Here is a 13,085-nt window from a genome sequence, read left to right as displayed (position 1 = left end):
GCATGCGTGAGTGCCCAGGCCGCAGGTGTGTGGCATGGAGAACAGTCCCTCCTGGGAGCAGAGCAGTGACTCTGCAGTGAGGGGGACCTTGGAACGACCATCGCCCTCGGCAGCCAGCCTGGTGATGCAGGATTCGGGCAAGAACCAGCAGTGGATGCTCACAATGAGGAAGTGGCCCAGGAAGCCAGGGAGGTCTCCAGGGTCTCAAAGTGCCCTCCAAGAGGGTCCCTAATGGCAAAATGAGGGACAGCATCTTTGTGGAGAAACCTGCCCTGCACGGCTCAAGGGAAGATGGAAGAGGACACCATCAGCAGCGGGCAAGCCAGCGTGTGTCCCAAGAGTCACCACCCACCAAGAGCAGGAGACTGTGGACGAGACAGCGGCCAGCACTTCTCAGGAGCGTCAGGGTCACTACACACACAGAAATACCAGCTGAGGTTTCCAGAATGCAAGGGTACTGCAGAGACAGGAGGAGACACCTCAAGGGATTCACCTCTCGTTCTCTAAAGAAGACATTTTCTGGATAATGGGCAAAATTCTGAGGAAGGTCTGTAGGTGAGATGATAATACTGGATTGAAACCGCTGGGTTCTCAGGATGGAACTGTGGGTTGAAAAAAGTCTTTTTTTTTTTTTTTTAATTCTTCAATAGTTAGGGGTGAAGAAGCACCAACTTTACCCCACATAGGAGGTCTTGGTTCTGTGGTTCAGAAGAAAACAGTATGTGTGGGTGAAAACCCAGAACAGGAAGACAGTTGCATTTGGGGTCAGACATGGTTTCTTAGTTTTCTTTGCAACTTTTCTCTTTTTGGGGGTTTTAAAAAATATTTACCACCAAATGTTCTGTCACCACCCCTGGCTCTGCCATTTGAACCAGGGACAGACCTGGGCACATTCAGGTATGCACAGAGTCGTTCAGGGGTTTTAAAAATAAAAAGCATCTCATGAAGAGTCACACTGAGGCCTCGCTGTCCCCAACACCTCACTCTCCCCAACACCGATGGCTCCTCACAGGGGCAGTTCCCCAGGCCTTGGCACATTTGCTTGTTTTGCCAAAAATCTGTCCTTGTCTCAGGCCAGGCACAACTGCCATGCTCCTCTGATGGAGGCCCAGGGCCACTGGAGAGGCCCCATGGGGTGGCTTTGACACCAGCTCCTGAGGCGAGGGACTCTGTTGTGCTCCTCTGCTTCTTTGTCGATGCTTCCTGGGTGCCTACCATGTGTGCCTACTATGTGCCAAGCTCTGGTCTAGGGGTAGAGGGAACAGAAATGGGAGGCGGAGACTTCTCTCCAGGGAGGCTCACAGAGGAGGAGCCGGGCCCTCAGACTCTTCTTCAGGGCCAGCAGGAGGTCAGTGCAGTGTGCAGTTTTCCACAGCAGGAGACTGTGTGAGGAGTGCTATCTCACCTGGTGGCCTCACTGTGGAGGGGACATGGGAAGAGACCATGAAGCCTGGGAAGGGGAGAACAGGAGCGTATCTGTATCAGGAAAAGATGGTTCCAGGCACAGGGAGGAGGCGACTCAGGGGCACTGATGGCCAGAAGGTCCAGACGGCTGGGATGTCCTTAATGATCAGAGTGGAGAGGAACGAGCATCACATAGGGCCACAAGGCCCTAAGGACAGAGGTGACTGGCATGGGAACATGTATGGTTCAGGGAGATAGCCTGTTTCCTCAGAGAATCCTGACTCTGCACTCAAAGAGAATGGTGCTTCACCCAGACCAACCACGGCTGGTGCTGCACCGCCCCGCTTAGGTATGGCCAGCAGTGACAATGACCTATGGTTTTAAATGGCTGGGGAGAATCCTAAGAATAACATTTCATGACACAGAAAATGACAGAACATTCCATCACATCCTGAAAATAAAGACTGACTAGAACAGCCCGGGCCACTTGTTCACCTCTGTCTCAGTTCTGCTCAGCAGGACAGACAGACCATTCTACCTACAAAGTGGGCTCCTCACACCTGCCCTACAGGGAGCGGTGCCTCACCTTTGGCTGCAAAAGCAAACGCATGGTCAGCTGTGTGCAGAGTGCCTAAGGACACCTAACAACAGGGGCTCTAATTTAGCTGATCTGGGTGGCACCCAGACACCAAGTTTTTAAAAGTTCCTGAGGCCATCTGGATCCGCAATCAGGCTCCGAGGGAGGCTGGGAGGCTGGTGGGGCACACAGAAGGGTACTGCACTGAGATTCAGGGTTGGGGCCTTTACCATTACACCTGGTGCCTCTGTAAAACCTTAACAATTAAAGAAGTTTGTTTGAAATGACATTATATAACCAGTCTGCTCAACAACATGACAAGTAGCATCCTGAAGCAGTAGCACTGTGTCAGTCCAAGCATATCTGCCTCTGCTGTGCATCACTACTGTAGCCCAAACCCAGCCAGGCTTTAAACCTTGATCTACCATGTCCTGTCCCGGTGGCTGCCAAGCTTTTCACCATGCCTGTGGGTTTAAGTTCTTCCAGGTATGATACTGTCATGATTTCCTCCTGCTGACGCCTCATCTTTTCAAAGGTCCCTCATGTGCAAAGAATTTCAAGAGACGCATGTGGAGTGGGCACACAGGTATCAACGCCCCATTCACCAGATAAGGAAACTGAGGTTCTGGTGGATCTGTGACCAGTAGGGACTCCACCTTCCCCTTCTTCAGCTGAAGGAGCAGCACATCTGTAAGCTCCTCTTCTCTGCCCTGCCTCTAAGTGGAGGCAAACTTCCACCTGGTGGAACTGTCACTTAAATATCAAAAGGGATTCGTGGGAACTTAGCAAGGCATTTGGCACAGGGTCATCCTGGAAAAAGAAATAAACAGTGGAATGATCTTCCTGGGAGGCACTACCTGAGGGATCTGTGGGGCCATTTTTGGTGACCGCAATGACCAGGACTACTACTGGATTTACTGGGCAGCAGCCTCCCCTGTGAGATGCCCTGAGGCTCCTGCTCATGCATCGGCACCCCGCTTAGGACACTGGAGCCTCTGAGCTCACTGCTGCCTCCGTCACTGACTAGGCCCCTTCTCACATATCTGAGGTTCAACCTCAGCTGTCCTGTACTTCGAGGGACATTCACCCTAAAGGCAGGCAGCACCCCACGTCCTGACAACCCTATGTGACTCTAGACCATCGCCGTGTGTGCCCTGACAAGACAAGGGTCCCTGTTTGACTGCTGTGTCCCGAGACCACTGCCCTCTTCAGCTCTCTGGTACTGACAGGCAAGGAAGATCCAGGCCCCATCTGCAACACAGGAGGGAGAGTCAGACCCATGGTGGAAGGCTGAGCTGCTCTGGGAATTTCTGGGTGGAAACGAGAGCAACACGTGGCCTCTCTCCTATGGGCATGATGATGACATTCTCCAGCAGCGCTGTGCATTTGGGAGCACCCTAGGGGCCCTCCATGTAAGGCAGAGTGTGCCTGCTTCCCCTGTCACCAAACAGCTGCCTCTGGTGACACTGAGATTTTTCATACTTCAAAACAAAACAAAACCAACCAAACAAACAAGGAATTTCAAGTGCTTAGGTGAAAGGCAGCGATTCCCAGCCTTCTTCAGGCCCCTGCCCAGATTCACAGCATCTGGAAAAACGCATGGGTAACGGCTGATACTATGAATAGAGATGGATCTTCAAGGAAGGAGGGGAACATGGGCTCCTGCTGCACTGTAATTAGGCAGAGGGGGAGAGAGAGAGGAGGGGAGGAGGGAGAGAGGGAGGGGCCATCACTGATGAGGGCACCAGGCTCCCAGGGCCTGCACCACTGATGAGGGCACCCGGCTCCCCCAGGGTCTGCACCACCAATGAGGGCACCCGGCTCCCCCGGGGCCTGCATCACTGATGAGGGCACCCAGCTCCTGGGGCCTGTACCACCAATGAGGGCACCTGGCTCCTGGGGCCTGCGCCACCGATGAGAACACCCTGCTCCCAGGGCCTGCACCACCGATGAGGGCACCAGGCCCCACCAGTGCACCACTGATCCGAGCACCCAGCTCCTACATCTGAGCTCCTTCTCCAGCGCCCCGCACCTGCCCTGGGGGCTGCAGCTACACAACCAGTAGCCGTGAGCAGGTCACCTTGCTAATTCAGTAAATGAACTCTGACAAGCCTAAATGGTTGTTTGGATGGATCCTCTCTCCTCCTACCTCCCTGGCTGCCCAGAACCTCAAATAAAATAAATTAAATAAAACACAAGACACCATCCCGGTCTTCTATGGTTGCCTTCTCTAGCAGTAGTCAGAAAATCGATAATGATACCGGGGCTGGGGGCTGGGGATCCGGAGGGCTCTCTTCTCTTCCCCTCACCCTGCGCATCCCCGTGCCTCCCGGACAGGGTGGGCTGGGCCTGGCCGTTATTCCGCAGGCTGCCACAAGGGTCTTCAGCCAGTCGGAGGCAATGGTAGAAGCTTACACCTTGCTGACAGCTGCTGTCAAAACACTCACAAGCGGCAGCTTGATAATAACTCAAAAGTGAGATACAAATGAGCGACTCTTCACGAGTGGGACATGCTGCTGTTCCACAGCCCACTGGCTCTGAGCATGGCAGGGACACCTGGGATGCTGGAGAGAAGCTGCAGCGACCATGGGGACACTGGTTGAAAACACAAAAACCAACCGGCCACACTCAGACAATTCTGCCAGGAAGATGCCTTGTCCCTAGAAGGGGGCCCCAGGACTTGGGGGTGGTGTGAGGTCCTCCCTGAGGGGATGCAACCACTCCAAGATGCAGCAGCTGAGATGGCGTCTCCCCCAAGAAGCAGCTGTAGGGGGATTTGCTGTGCACTCACTTGGGAGGCTGCTTCCCAGGGACACCCCTGTCCCTGCCTGCCCCTCCTGACACCACTGCAGGCTGCTGGTTGTTTTTGTCAAACCGAGTGTTTTCCAAAAACTTGGGCTGTTTCTCCCACAGGGAAGTCAACATTAGCACAACTTGTTCAGAAAGGCACAAAGAAGCCCCAGGGAGTACTGAGAACCCAGAAACCACATCAGCACTTCTCCACAGTTCCCCAGATGGAGGGGGCTGGGCTGCAGGCACAGGAGGCTGGAGAGGAAGAGAGGACAGCAGTGTTCACTCACCTGAGGGCACAGTCCTCTGCGAATGGCAGAGAACACCCTACGCCGTGCAGAGGTTAGGGGACATTAAAAATCAAATTCACTGAAGCTTTCATACTTTGATATATAAACTCTTTGGACTGAAGCTGCTGTTTGGTTATATTGAGAAGTCAAGGTGGTGGCTCAGGCTTGGGTGGAAAAAGGTCATTCAGGGACTTTATGTCAATTTCAGGCAGCAAACTGCAATTGTCCCAGGCTCCTGGTCCACACCTTCGCAGCTCCTGCTTCCTCCCTCTCCTTTCCCTGCAGAGGCCTCTGGGTCTTTGCTTCTGGGTTGGGTCAGCATTCAGCCTGTTTGGTTTGTATGTGACAGCAGGCATGCCAAGTGACCAGGCCCACGATGCTGCCTCTATTTTCCACAGTAAAGTCCCCTAAAGGACGCAGAAGCCCAAGGAACTGAACTCAAGGTGGAAGGGCCAGAAGCCAGCTGCAACCCATGGACAGGGGACCTCGCTTCCTGAGCAGAGGAACACAGGCTGGCCAGGTTCTCACTTAACCAGCGGGGAGACCTCAGCAAGTCACCTACACTCTCTGGTTGCTGTCTCCCATCTGTGAGGTGGTAACACTATTTCCTGCCCCCAAGGGAGGCAGATGGATGGGGAAGATGTGCACTGTGCCTGCTGGGTGGGGCTCAGGGTGGTGCGTGGTCCACAATCAATTTCCTGAACACGCTGCAGTGAGGTTAGTCTTAGGAGCAGGACAAGAACTGCTGAGAGCAGACCTGACGTGCTAACAGGGAGACTCCAAGCGGTGCCATCAGCAAAAAACTTCTGAAACTATGATGTGCCACTCTGGACGCATAAAGGCCGCTCGATCCTGGAAGGGGCTGGTGCTGGACACCAGGGCTGCATGGCTGGGGAAGAGGATGCCAAGTCCTGTTGGGTCCTTGAACCTGCACCACAGCAGGGGCATGCCCCTGCCCAGGCCACTGTCCCGTTCGGAAGACGTGTTCCTCCTCCAGGTGCTAATGCTGTGTCCCTCCTCAGGGGCACCCTTCCTGCCCATCTGCTGCTGCCACGAGTGCACAGCGTGCTCGCCTGGTGGTCGCACCCCCGCCACCCATCCTTGCTGCCTTTCCTCGGGCCAGCAGAAGTCCCTTCCTCAGCATCCTGGTCTGTGGAGCCACCCTGACCCTCTGGCACCCCACCAGAATTATCGTGCCTCACCAGGAGTGTCTCACGGCCTTGGCCTTGGCCTTTCCCTGTGGTCAACAGCCCTGCAGCACAACCTCAGCAGGTACAAAGGCCTCCATGCTTCTGATGATCTCTCCAGGGTGAAACTCTGGAAGTGGGGTGACGAACTGGAGGAAGGGGCTCCATCTGTGCTGATGGCAGCCCCCCACGGCCATCTGAGACAAGAAAGGAGCAGACCTGATCTCTGCTAGGGCTCACATGCGGGTTAGGTGCTTGGTCACAATGTCACAGCACTGAAAGGTGGGGGTCTGTGAGGAGGGACTGGGTGGAGGTGACCAGGTCATGACAACCTTTGCTGGACTTGTGGGCAGGGGTCTTGGTAGCAGATTACTGTCCGGGAGAGCAGATTGATGTGAGTGGGCCCAGCTCCTCCCCACTCTTGCTTCCTCTCACTCAAAGGAACTGCCTTTGACAGTTCCCTTAACACCATGTGGTGATGTAGCCAGATGGCAAAATTGTCCCAGCACACAACGCCCTGATGCAGGAGGAAATGACCCAGGATGAAGTGCAGTTTCACCTAGAAAGCTTCCAAGGGAGGCACCATCTCAGCAGGGCTCTGCAGGGTGCTTAGGAGTTGGATGGCAAAGCTGGGCTTGAACCTTGCTGATGGGTGAGGCTGGGAGAGTAGGACAGGCTGAGGCCATGGGAAGGGTGGGGGCGCTTCCACTAAACCTGGGGAGGGAGGATTCTGTCTCAGCCTCCTGCCACCCCACCAGGCAAGGAGAGTCTGGAGAGCGGGGAGGGCCTCTGCATTTTGAAGTGACTGAGAATTTTCACTCTGAAGTCAGAGCAACAGTGATTTTGGCTCTTAGAGCCCCGGTTTCTTCATCTGTAAGTGGAGGTGACACATGAAGTCTCCCATAAGACTGAAGGAAAGAGGAGGACAGAGGTGGGATGTACCAAGCATGGAGCATGGGGTCCCGCACCAGCAAGCACCCGAAGAGCAGTGAGTGCCTAGCTTCCATCTTGACAGAAGCCCTCTCTGCCACCCGTGCCCCAGATGCCCCATTTGGGCATTTCTGACATATTCCCAAAGCACTGGCACGTCTCTCTCCAGGCACGAGCTGCTATGCATCTGCTTTCAGGGTCTGTCTGCCTCCCTCCCCACCTGGCCTCTCAGCTCCAGCCTCCCCACCCCCAGCATCACACATGCTGAATCCTTGGCCAGTGCCCCTCTCCATCCCTGCTTTGCTCCTGCTCACCCCAGGCCCTGGCTACAAGCTGGGTCTGGGGTTCCATCTCAGGGGCCTGCATTCTGTGTTTTCCCATCAAGCTCATGCCACACACTGTCAAAACTGTCCCCTTGCATGACAGTGAGCAACATGAGGAAGCACAGACAGGGCTCCCGCACACAGTGGGTTAAAAATACCTGCATGAGACCCTGATCCCCGGGTACCTGTCATGCTTTCAGAACAGCTTCCTGCAGGACCCAGAGTTTCATGGCCAGATGTCCTGATTCTGGCTTCCCCTGAGTCCCATCCAGCACAATGGCCCTTGGCCTGCCTTAGATTTCATCTCCAGGTGCCACACTCAGCTCCTCCTGTCTCCTCCAGGAAGCCTCCCCGGGTTCCCCAGAATGGGCTTGAGTTCTGAGCTGCCAGGGCCTGCGGGACGGCCTTTCTGTGTGGATGGTGCTACTTCTGGACTCAGATTGCCCGTCCTGAATGGCTGAACTCTTCATGAGGCTGAGACCTGCTGCCCATGGTTTAGCTCTTGGGGCCTCAGTGTTCTCATTGCAAGATGAGAATATCGGTTGTGCAGTAGTCCTAGCGGCTTCTCTGTTCTGTTCCCAGATCCAGCAGCTGTCACTCGTGCTGAGCTGCTTGAAAGGCCTTGTCGGTGAGCTCATAGGAGCTTGAGACCATCACCACCCCTCTGACTTATCAGGGGGGGAAATGTTTGAAGCAGATCGCCCAGGAAAGCTCTTCACTGGTGGGCTTAACACGGACATAAATGAGAAAGCCCTTGAAGCAGTATTTGGCAAATATGGACGAATAGTGGAAATGCTCTTGATGAAAGATCATGAAACCAACAAATCAAGAGGATTTGCTTTTGTCACCTTTGAAAGTCCAGCAGATGCTAAGGATGCAGCCAGAGACGTGAATGGAAAGTCCTTAGATGGAAAAGCCATCAAGGTGGAACAAGCCACCAAACCATCATTTGAAAGTGGTAGACATGGCCCACCTCTACCTCCAAGAAGCAGAGGCCTGCCCAGAGGTCTTAGAGGAGGAAGAAGAGGAAGCAGAGGAACTAGGGGACCACCCTCACGTGGAGGGCATATGGATGATGGTGGCTATTCCAAGCATTTTTACATGAGTTTTTTTCCAGGGGACCTCTTCCAGTAAAAAGAGGACCACCACCAAGAAGTGAGGGTCCTTCTCCTAAAAGTTCACCCCTTCTGGACCAGTTCGCAGCAGCAGTGGAATGGGAGGAAGAGCTCTTGTATCATGTGGAAGAGATAGTTATGGAGGCCCACCTCGAAGGGAAGCCCTGCCCTCTTGTAGAGATGTTTATTTATCCCCAAGAGATGATGGATATACTACTAAAGACAGCTATTCAAGCGGAGATTACCCCAGTTCTCGTGACACAAGAGATTATGCACCACCTCCAAGAGATTATATTTACCGTGATTATGGTCATTCCAGTTCATGTGATGACTATCCATCAAGAGACTATAGTGATAGAGACGAATATGGTCGGGATCGTGATTATTCAGATCATCCAAGTGGAGGTTCCTACAGAGATTCATATGAGAGTTATGGTTGAGGACTTATGGTCATTGTGGTCATGGAGTGCTGATTTATTCACAGTAGATAAAGCTGGCAGCAAGAGAAATCAAATGCTAAGAGTTGTTGAAGCAGAAGAATGCTGATTGTCGATCAGTCACAGCAGTCGCATAAGCAGTGCTCATCAGAGTTGGTTTGGTGCAGGCAATAGGTTTTTGTCTTCAAGGGTTCTTATGGATCTGAGGAAGGCATTAGTGTTGGTTAACACTCTTAACCAGGGAGTGGTAGTTACTTAAAATTGACCAAATGGAGAAAGGGAAACAAAGAAATTGGCAAGTGGAGGAGGTACTCAGAAAGTTCTTGTGGCTATTTATATAGAGTATATAGCTTTGGCTTTCATTCTGTTTAGCTGAAGCAACTCTGCAATTTAGAACTAAGTATCACTGGATATCAGAAAGTTGAGTTAAGGGCTGAGGATGTAGCTCATGTTGTTTGATTCATTCTGTTATTTTTCCCTTCCCCCCACTCCTCCCACCCCTCTTTTCCCTCTATACAGTCCTTCTTTCCTCCATTCTTGCCACCTTCCCTAACCCTAACCCTAAACCTAACCCTAACCCTAACACTAACACCTCCCACCCCCATTATATGTCCTCATCTGCTTATCAGCAAGATCATTCGTCCTTTAGTTTTATGAGATTGGCTTATCTCACTTAGCATGATATTCTCCAATTTCATCCATTTGCCTGCAAATGCCATAATTTTATCATTTTTCACGGCAGAGTAATATTCCATTGTATATATATGTCACAGTTTCTTTATCCATTCATCAACTGAAGGGCTTCTAGGTTGGTTCCACAATCTGGCTATGATGAATTGAGCAGCAATGAACATTGATGTAGCTGTATCTCTGTAGTATGCTGATTTTAAGTCCTTTGGGTATAGGCCAAGGAGTGGGATAGCTGGGTCAAATGGTAGTTCCATTCCAAACATTCTGAGGAATCTCCATACTGCTTTCCAGAGTGGCTGCACTAATTTGAAACCCCACCAGCGATGTATGAGTGTACCTTTTTCCCCACATCCTTGCCAATACCTATTGTTGCTTGTGTTCTTGATAATCACCATTCTAATTGGGGTGAGATGGAATATTAGGGAAGTTTTCATTTGTGTTTCTCTTATTACTAGAGATGTTGAACATTTTTTCATATATCTGTTGATTGCTTGTATATCTTCTTCTGTGAAGTGTCTGTTCATTTCCTTAGCCCTTTTGTTGATTGGATTATTTGTATTCTTGGTGTAGAGTTTTTTGAGTTCTTTATAGATTCTGGAAATTAGCACTCTATCTGAAGTATGAGTGGCAAAGATTTTCTCCCACTCTGTAGGCTCTCTCTTCACATTACTGATAGTTTCCTTTGCTGAGAGAAAACTTTTTAGTTTGAATCTATTCCAGTTGTTGATTCTTGCTTTTATTTCATGTGCTATGGGAGTCCTGTTAAGGAAGTCTGATCCTAAGCCAACAAGTTGAAGGTTTGGACCTACTTTTTCTTCTATAAGATGAATGTTTTGTATTGAGACAATAAAACTTTAACGTGCAAAAAAAAAAAAAAAAAAAAGATGAGGATATCAGAGCCTCCCTCTAGGGGCAGCTGAGCTCAGGCATCTTAAAGTCTGGCAAAGAGTGGGGCCCTTAACAAACCAGTGCTGCTCTGAAGCCATCTTTTTGCAACTGCAGCAGCACCCAGGGCAAAGCCCTGCACACAGTAGGTGCTCAAACAATGCCTAAAGATGCAGGAAAAAAATGCATGGTGTTTCTAGCTAGGTGGTCACAGGCAAGGATCTGAGCCTTAGTTTCAGCCCCTATAAAATGGGAGTAATAATTGTATGTAACTTTCTTGGGTTCTTTGGAGAGGTACATGATGGGAGGGAAATAAAACACCAGCCCCAAGTAGGACTGGAATGAGTAAAATATATAGTATTTTTGTGCTGCTTCCTAAACATCAGCCCTCCTGTTATGCACTGAATCTTCCTAGCTGCCACACAATGCAGGGCCTCCCTTTAACACCATGAGGAACCTGATGCCCAGAGAGATGAAGCCACTTGAACAAATTCATGGAGCAGGAAAGGCAGAGGCAGAAGCATGGAGTGGGCCCTAGAGCCCCTGCTCAGATCCACTGTGCTCTCTGGCCTACCATGATGACCATTTCTTCCTGTTCCCACTTCACCCACCCACTCCAGGGAGAGAGGGCCTCCCTAGAAGACAATTCTGCAGGTATTGGTCCTATGTCTCTGTCCTGAAGGTGCAAATTTCTTGGCTACCCTGAAAAAGCAGGCTCCAGGAGCAGCATGGCAGGTGCTTCAGAGATCACAGACCTTGGGGTTGACAAAACTGGGTTCCAGTCCCCATTGTGTCCCCATGCTGCTTCATGTCCCTGGGCAAGTGAGGGCCTCTCTCTGAGCCTCAGTTGCACATCTGTAAAACAGGATAGAAGAAGCTGCCCTCGCTGATAGGACTGGAGTGAGGACAAAGTCAGGGAGACCCTCGAGGCCCATAGCCCGTGGCCTATCCTGGGTCCCCCATGCCTGTCTGGTACTGCATGCAGAGGGACAGTGGAGATTCCAAGAATGGCCCAGTGGGCTTTCTGGCTGCTGCCTGCATGCTGACAGGCAGTGGTGATGGATTGGCCTGGACACACTCCTCTGCCTGGTGACTGCCTGGTGGCCCTGCTCAGGCCATACCACCCCTCTCAGGCTACTCTGGGTAGTGGCCAAGAACAAAGATGGCAGTTGTTGTGTAGGGAACAGATGGGTGGAAAATTGAGATAAAATAAACAGGAAGGAGAAAGCAGAGAGGAGGCGGCTGGGACAGGGGACATAAATGGAAGCAGGGCTGGGGAGATGGAGGAGCTGGGATGCTGGGGAGCAGGGCTGGGGCTCAGCCCAGAGGACCCCGGGTAGGCTTTGTCCAATGACCACAACAGCTCTGATGGTGATGGTGACAATGGCCACGCTGCGCCAGCTCCCAGTGGTGCCAACACTACGTGCCCCAGTGGCTTGGGCTGAGCTGATGATCATACCCCCACTGCCCTTACAAACCACCATGGCTGGGGTCTCAGAGTGGGTGGGGGTCTGTTTCATGTGGTCCCCCCAGTCAGGAGACCCTATTTCCAGTCTCCAGCCACCTTCCAGTCTCAGAGAATGTGAGAGGCTGGGAAGGGGCAGGGGTTCTTTTCAGCTGGGATGGCTCCTTTTAAAGAATCTCCCAAGACCCCCACCCAGGGACCTCAGGCAGCCCTGCACTGCTCCTGGCTCAGGAGAGCCCGGAACTGGGCCCAGTGCTGCCCAGAGTAGAATCCAGGGTCTTGGATAAAGAAGGCAGGGAGGGAGAGGAACTCGGGAGGGTGCTCAGCTGACTCCTCGGTCCTCATGATGAGCCTCTCCTGAGCATTTATGATGTCCCCTGACCCAGAGTAACCCACGCAGCAGGTGCTCTCCTGGAAGAGAGGCGTGTGGGCCTCTGCTCTGCAGCTGGGATGACTGAGGCTCAGAGAGCTGGAGGGACTGCCGAGGCCACTCAGCGGAGGCTGCACTGGATCCAGCACCCTGCTCCAGATTTCTGTTGGGTTCCTTCCCTTTACCCTGAAAGCTTCTGAGTGAATCATCTTCATCTGTGGGGGGCTGCAGTGGGGCCCAGTGAGAGAGTGGCTATTTGATACAAGGAGAGAAGGGGAGGGACAAAATCAGAGAGGTGTCCTGGCTGTCACTGGCTAAAGGTCATGGCATGCCAGTGAGTCAGGCGGTCCATAGATTGAATGGAGGAGAAGGGGAACCCAACACAACCATCCCAAAGCCAAAGCCAAAGGACAAGCCCTTGAGGGAACAGGAAATGCTCAATAAACAGCTCCTCTCCAAGTCATCCTTACCCTGCTGAAATGGGACTAAATGGGTCCTCCCTCCGAGGGCATCCTGGGGCTGAGCGAGATCAACTGAGTGACCTGCTCAGAGCAGAGTTGAACCCACAGCAAGTGCTCTGAAGTCTGAGCTGCTGAAGGACCACTGTAGGGTCCCCTAATCA

The 13,085-nt window shown here is 52.2% G+C and overlaps 1 protein-coding gene across 1 annotated transcript; it reads left to right on the top strand.

The window, feature by feature from the left end:
• The first annotated feature begins 8,185 nt into the window (after nt 1-8,185).
• LOC124965686 (deleted in azoospermia protein 4-like) lies at nt 8,186-9,103 on the top strand. Its single transcript, XM_047526806.1, is given in 4 exon segments — nt 8,186-8,400; nt 8,662; nt 8,728-9,060; nt 9,062-9,103. Coding segments are annotated over 4 exon segments (591 nt in total).
• The last annotated feature ends 3,982 nt before the right edge of the window (nt 9,104-13,085 follow it).

The sequence above is a fragment of the Sciurus carolinensis genome, chromosome 15, assembly GCF_902686445.1.
Source record: "Sciurus carolinensis chromosome 15, mSciCar1.2, whole genome shotgun sequence".
Classification (NCBI taxonomy): domain Eukaryota; kingdom Metazoa; phylum Chordata; class Mammalia; order Rodentia; family Sciuridae; genus Sciurus; species Sciurus carolinensis.
The sequence above is the reverse complement of the archived record's forward strand: the minus strand, read 5'-3'. Positions and strand labels throughout refer to the sequence as shown.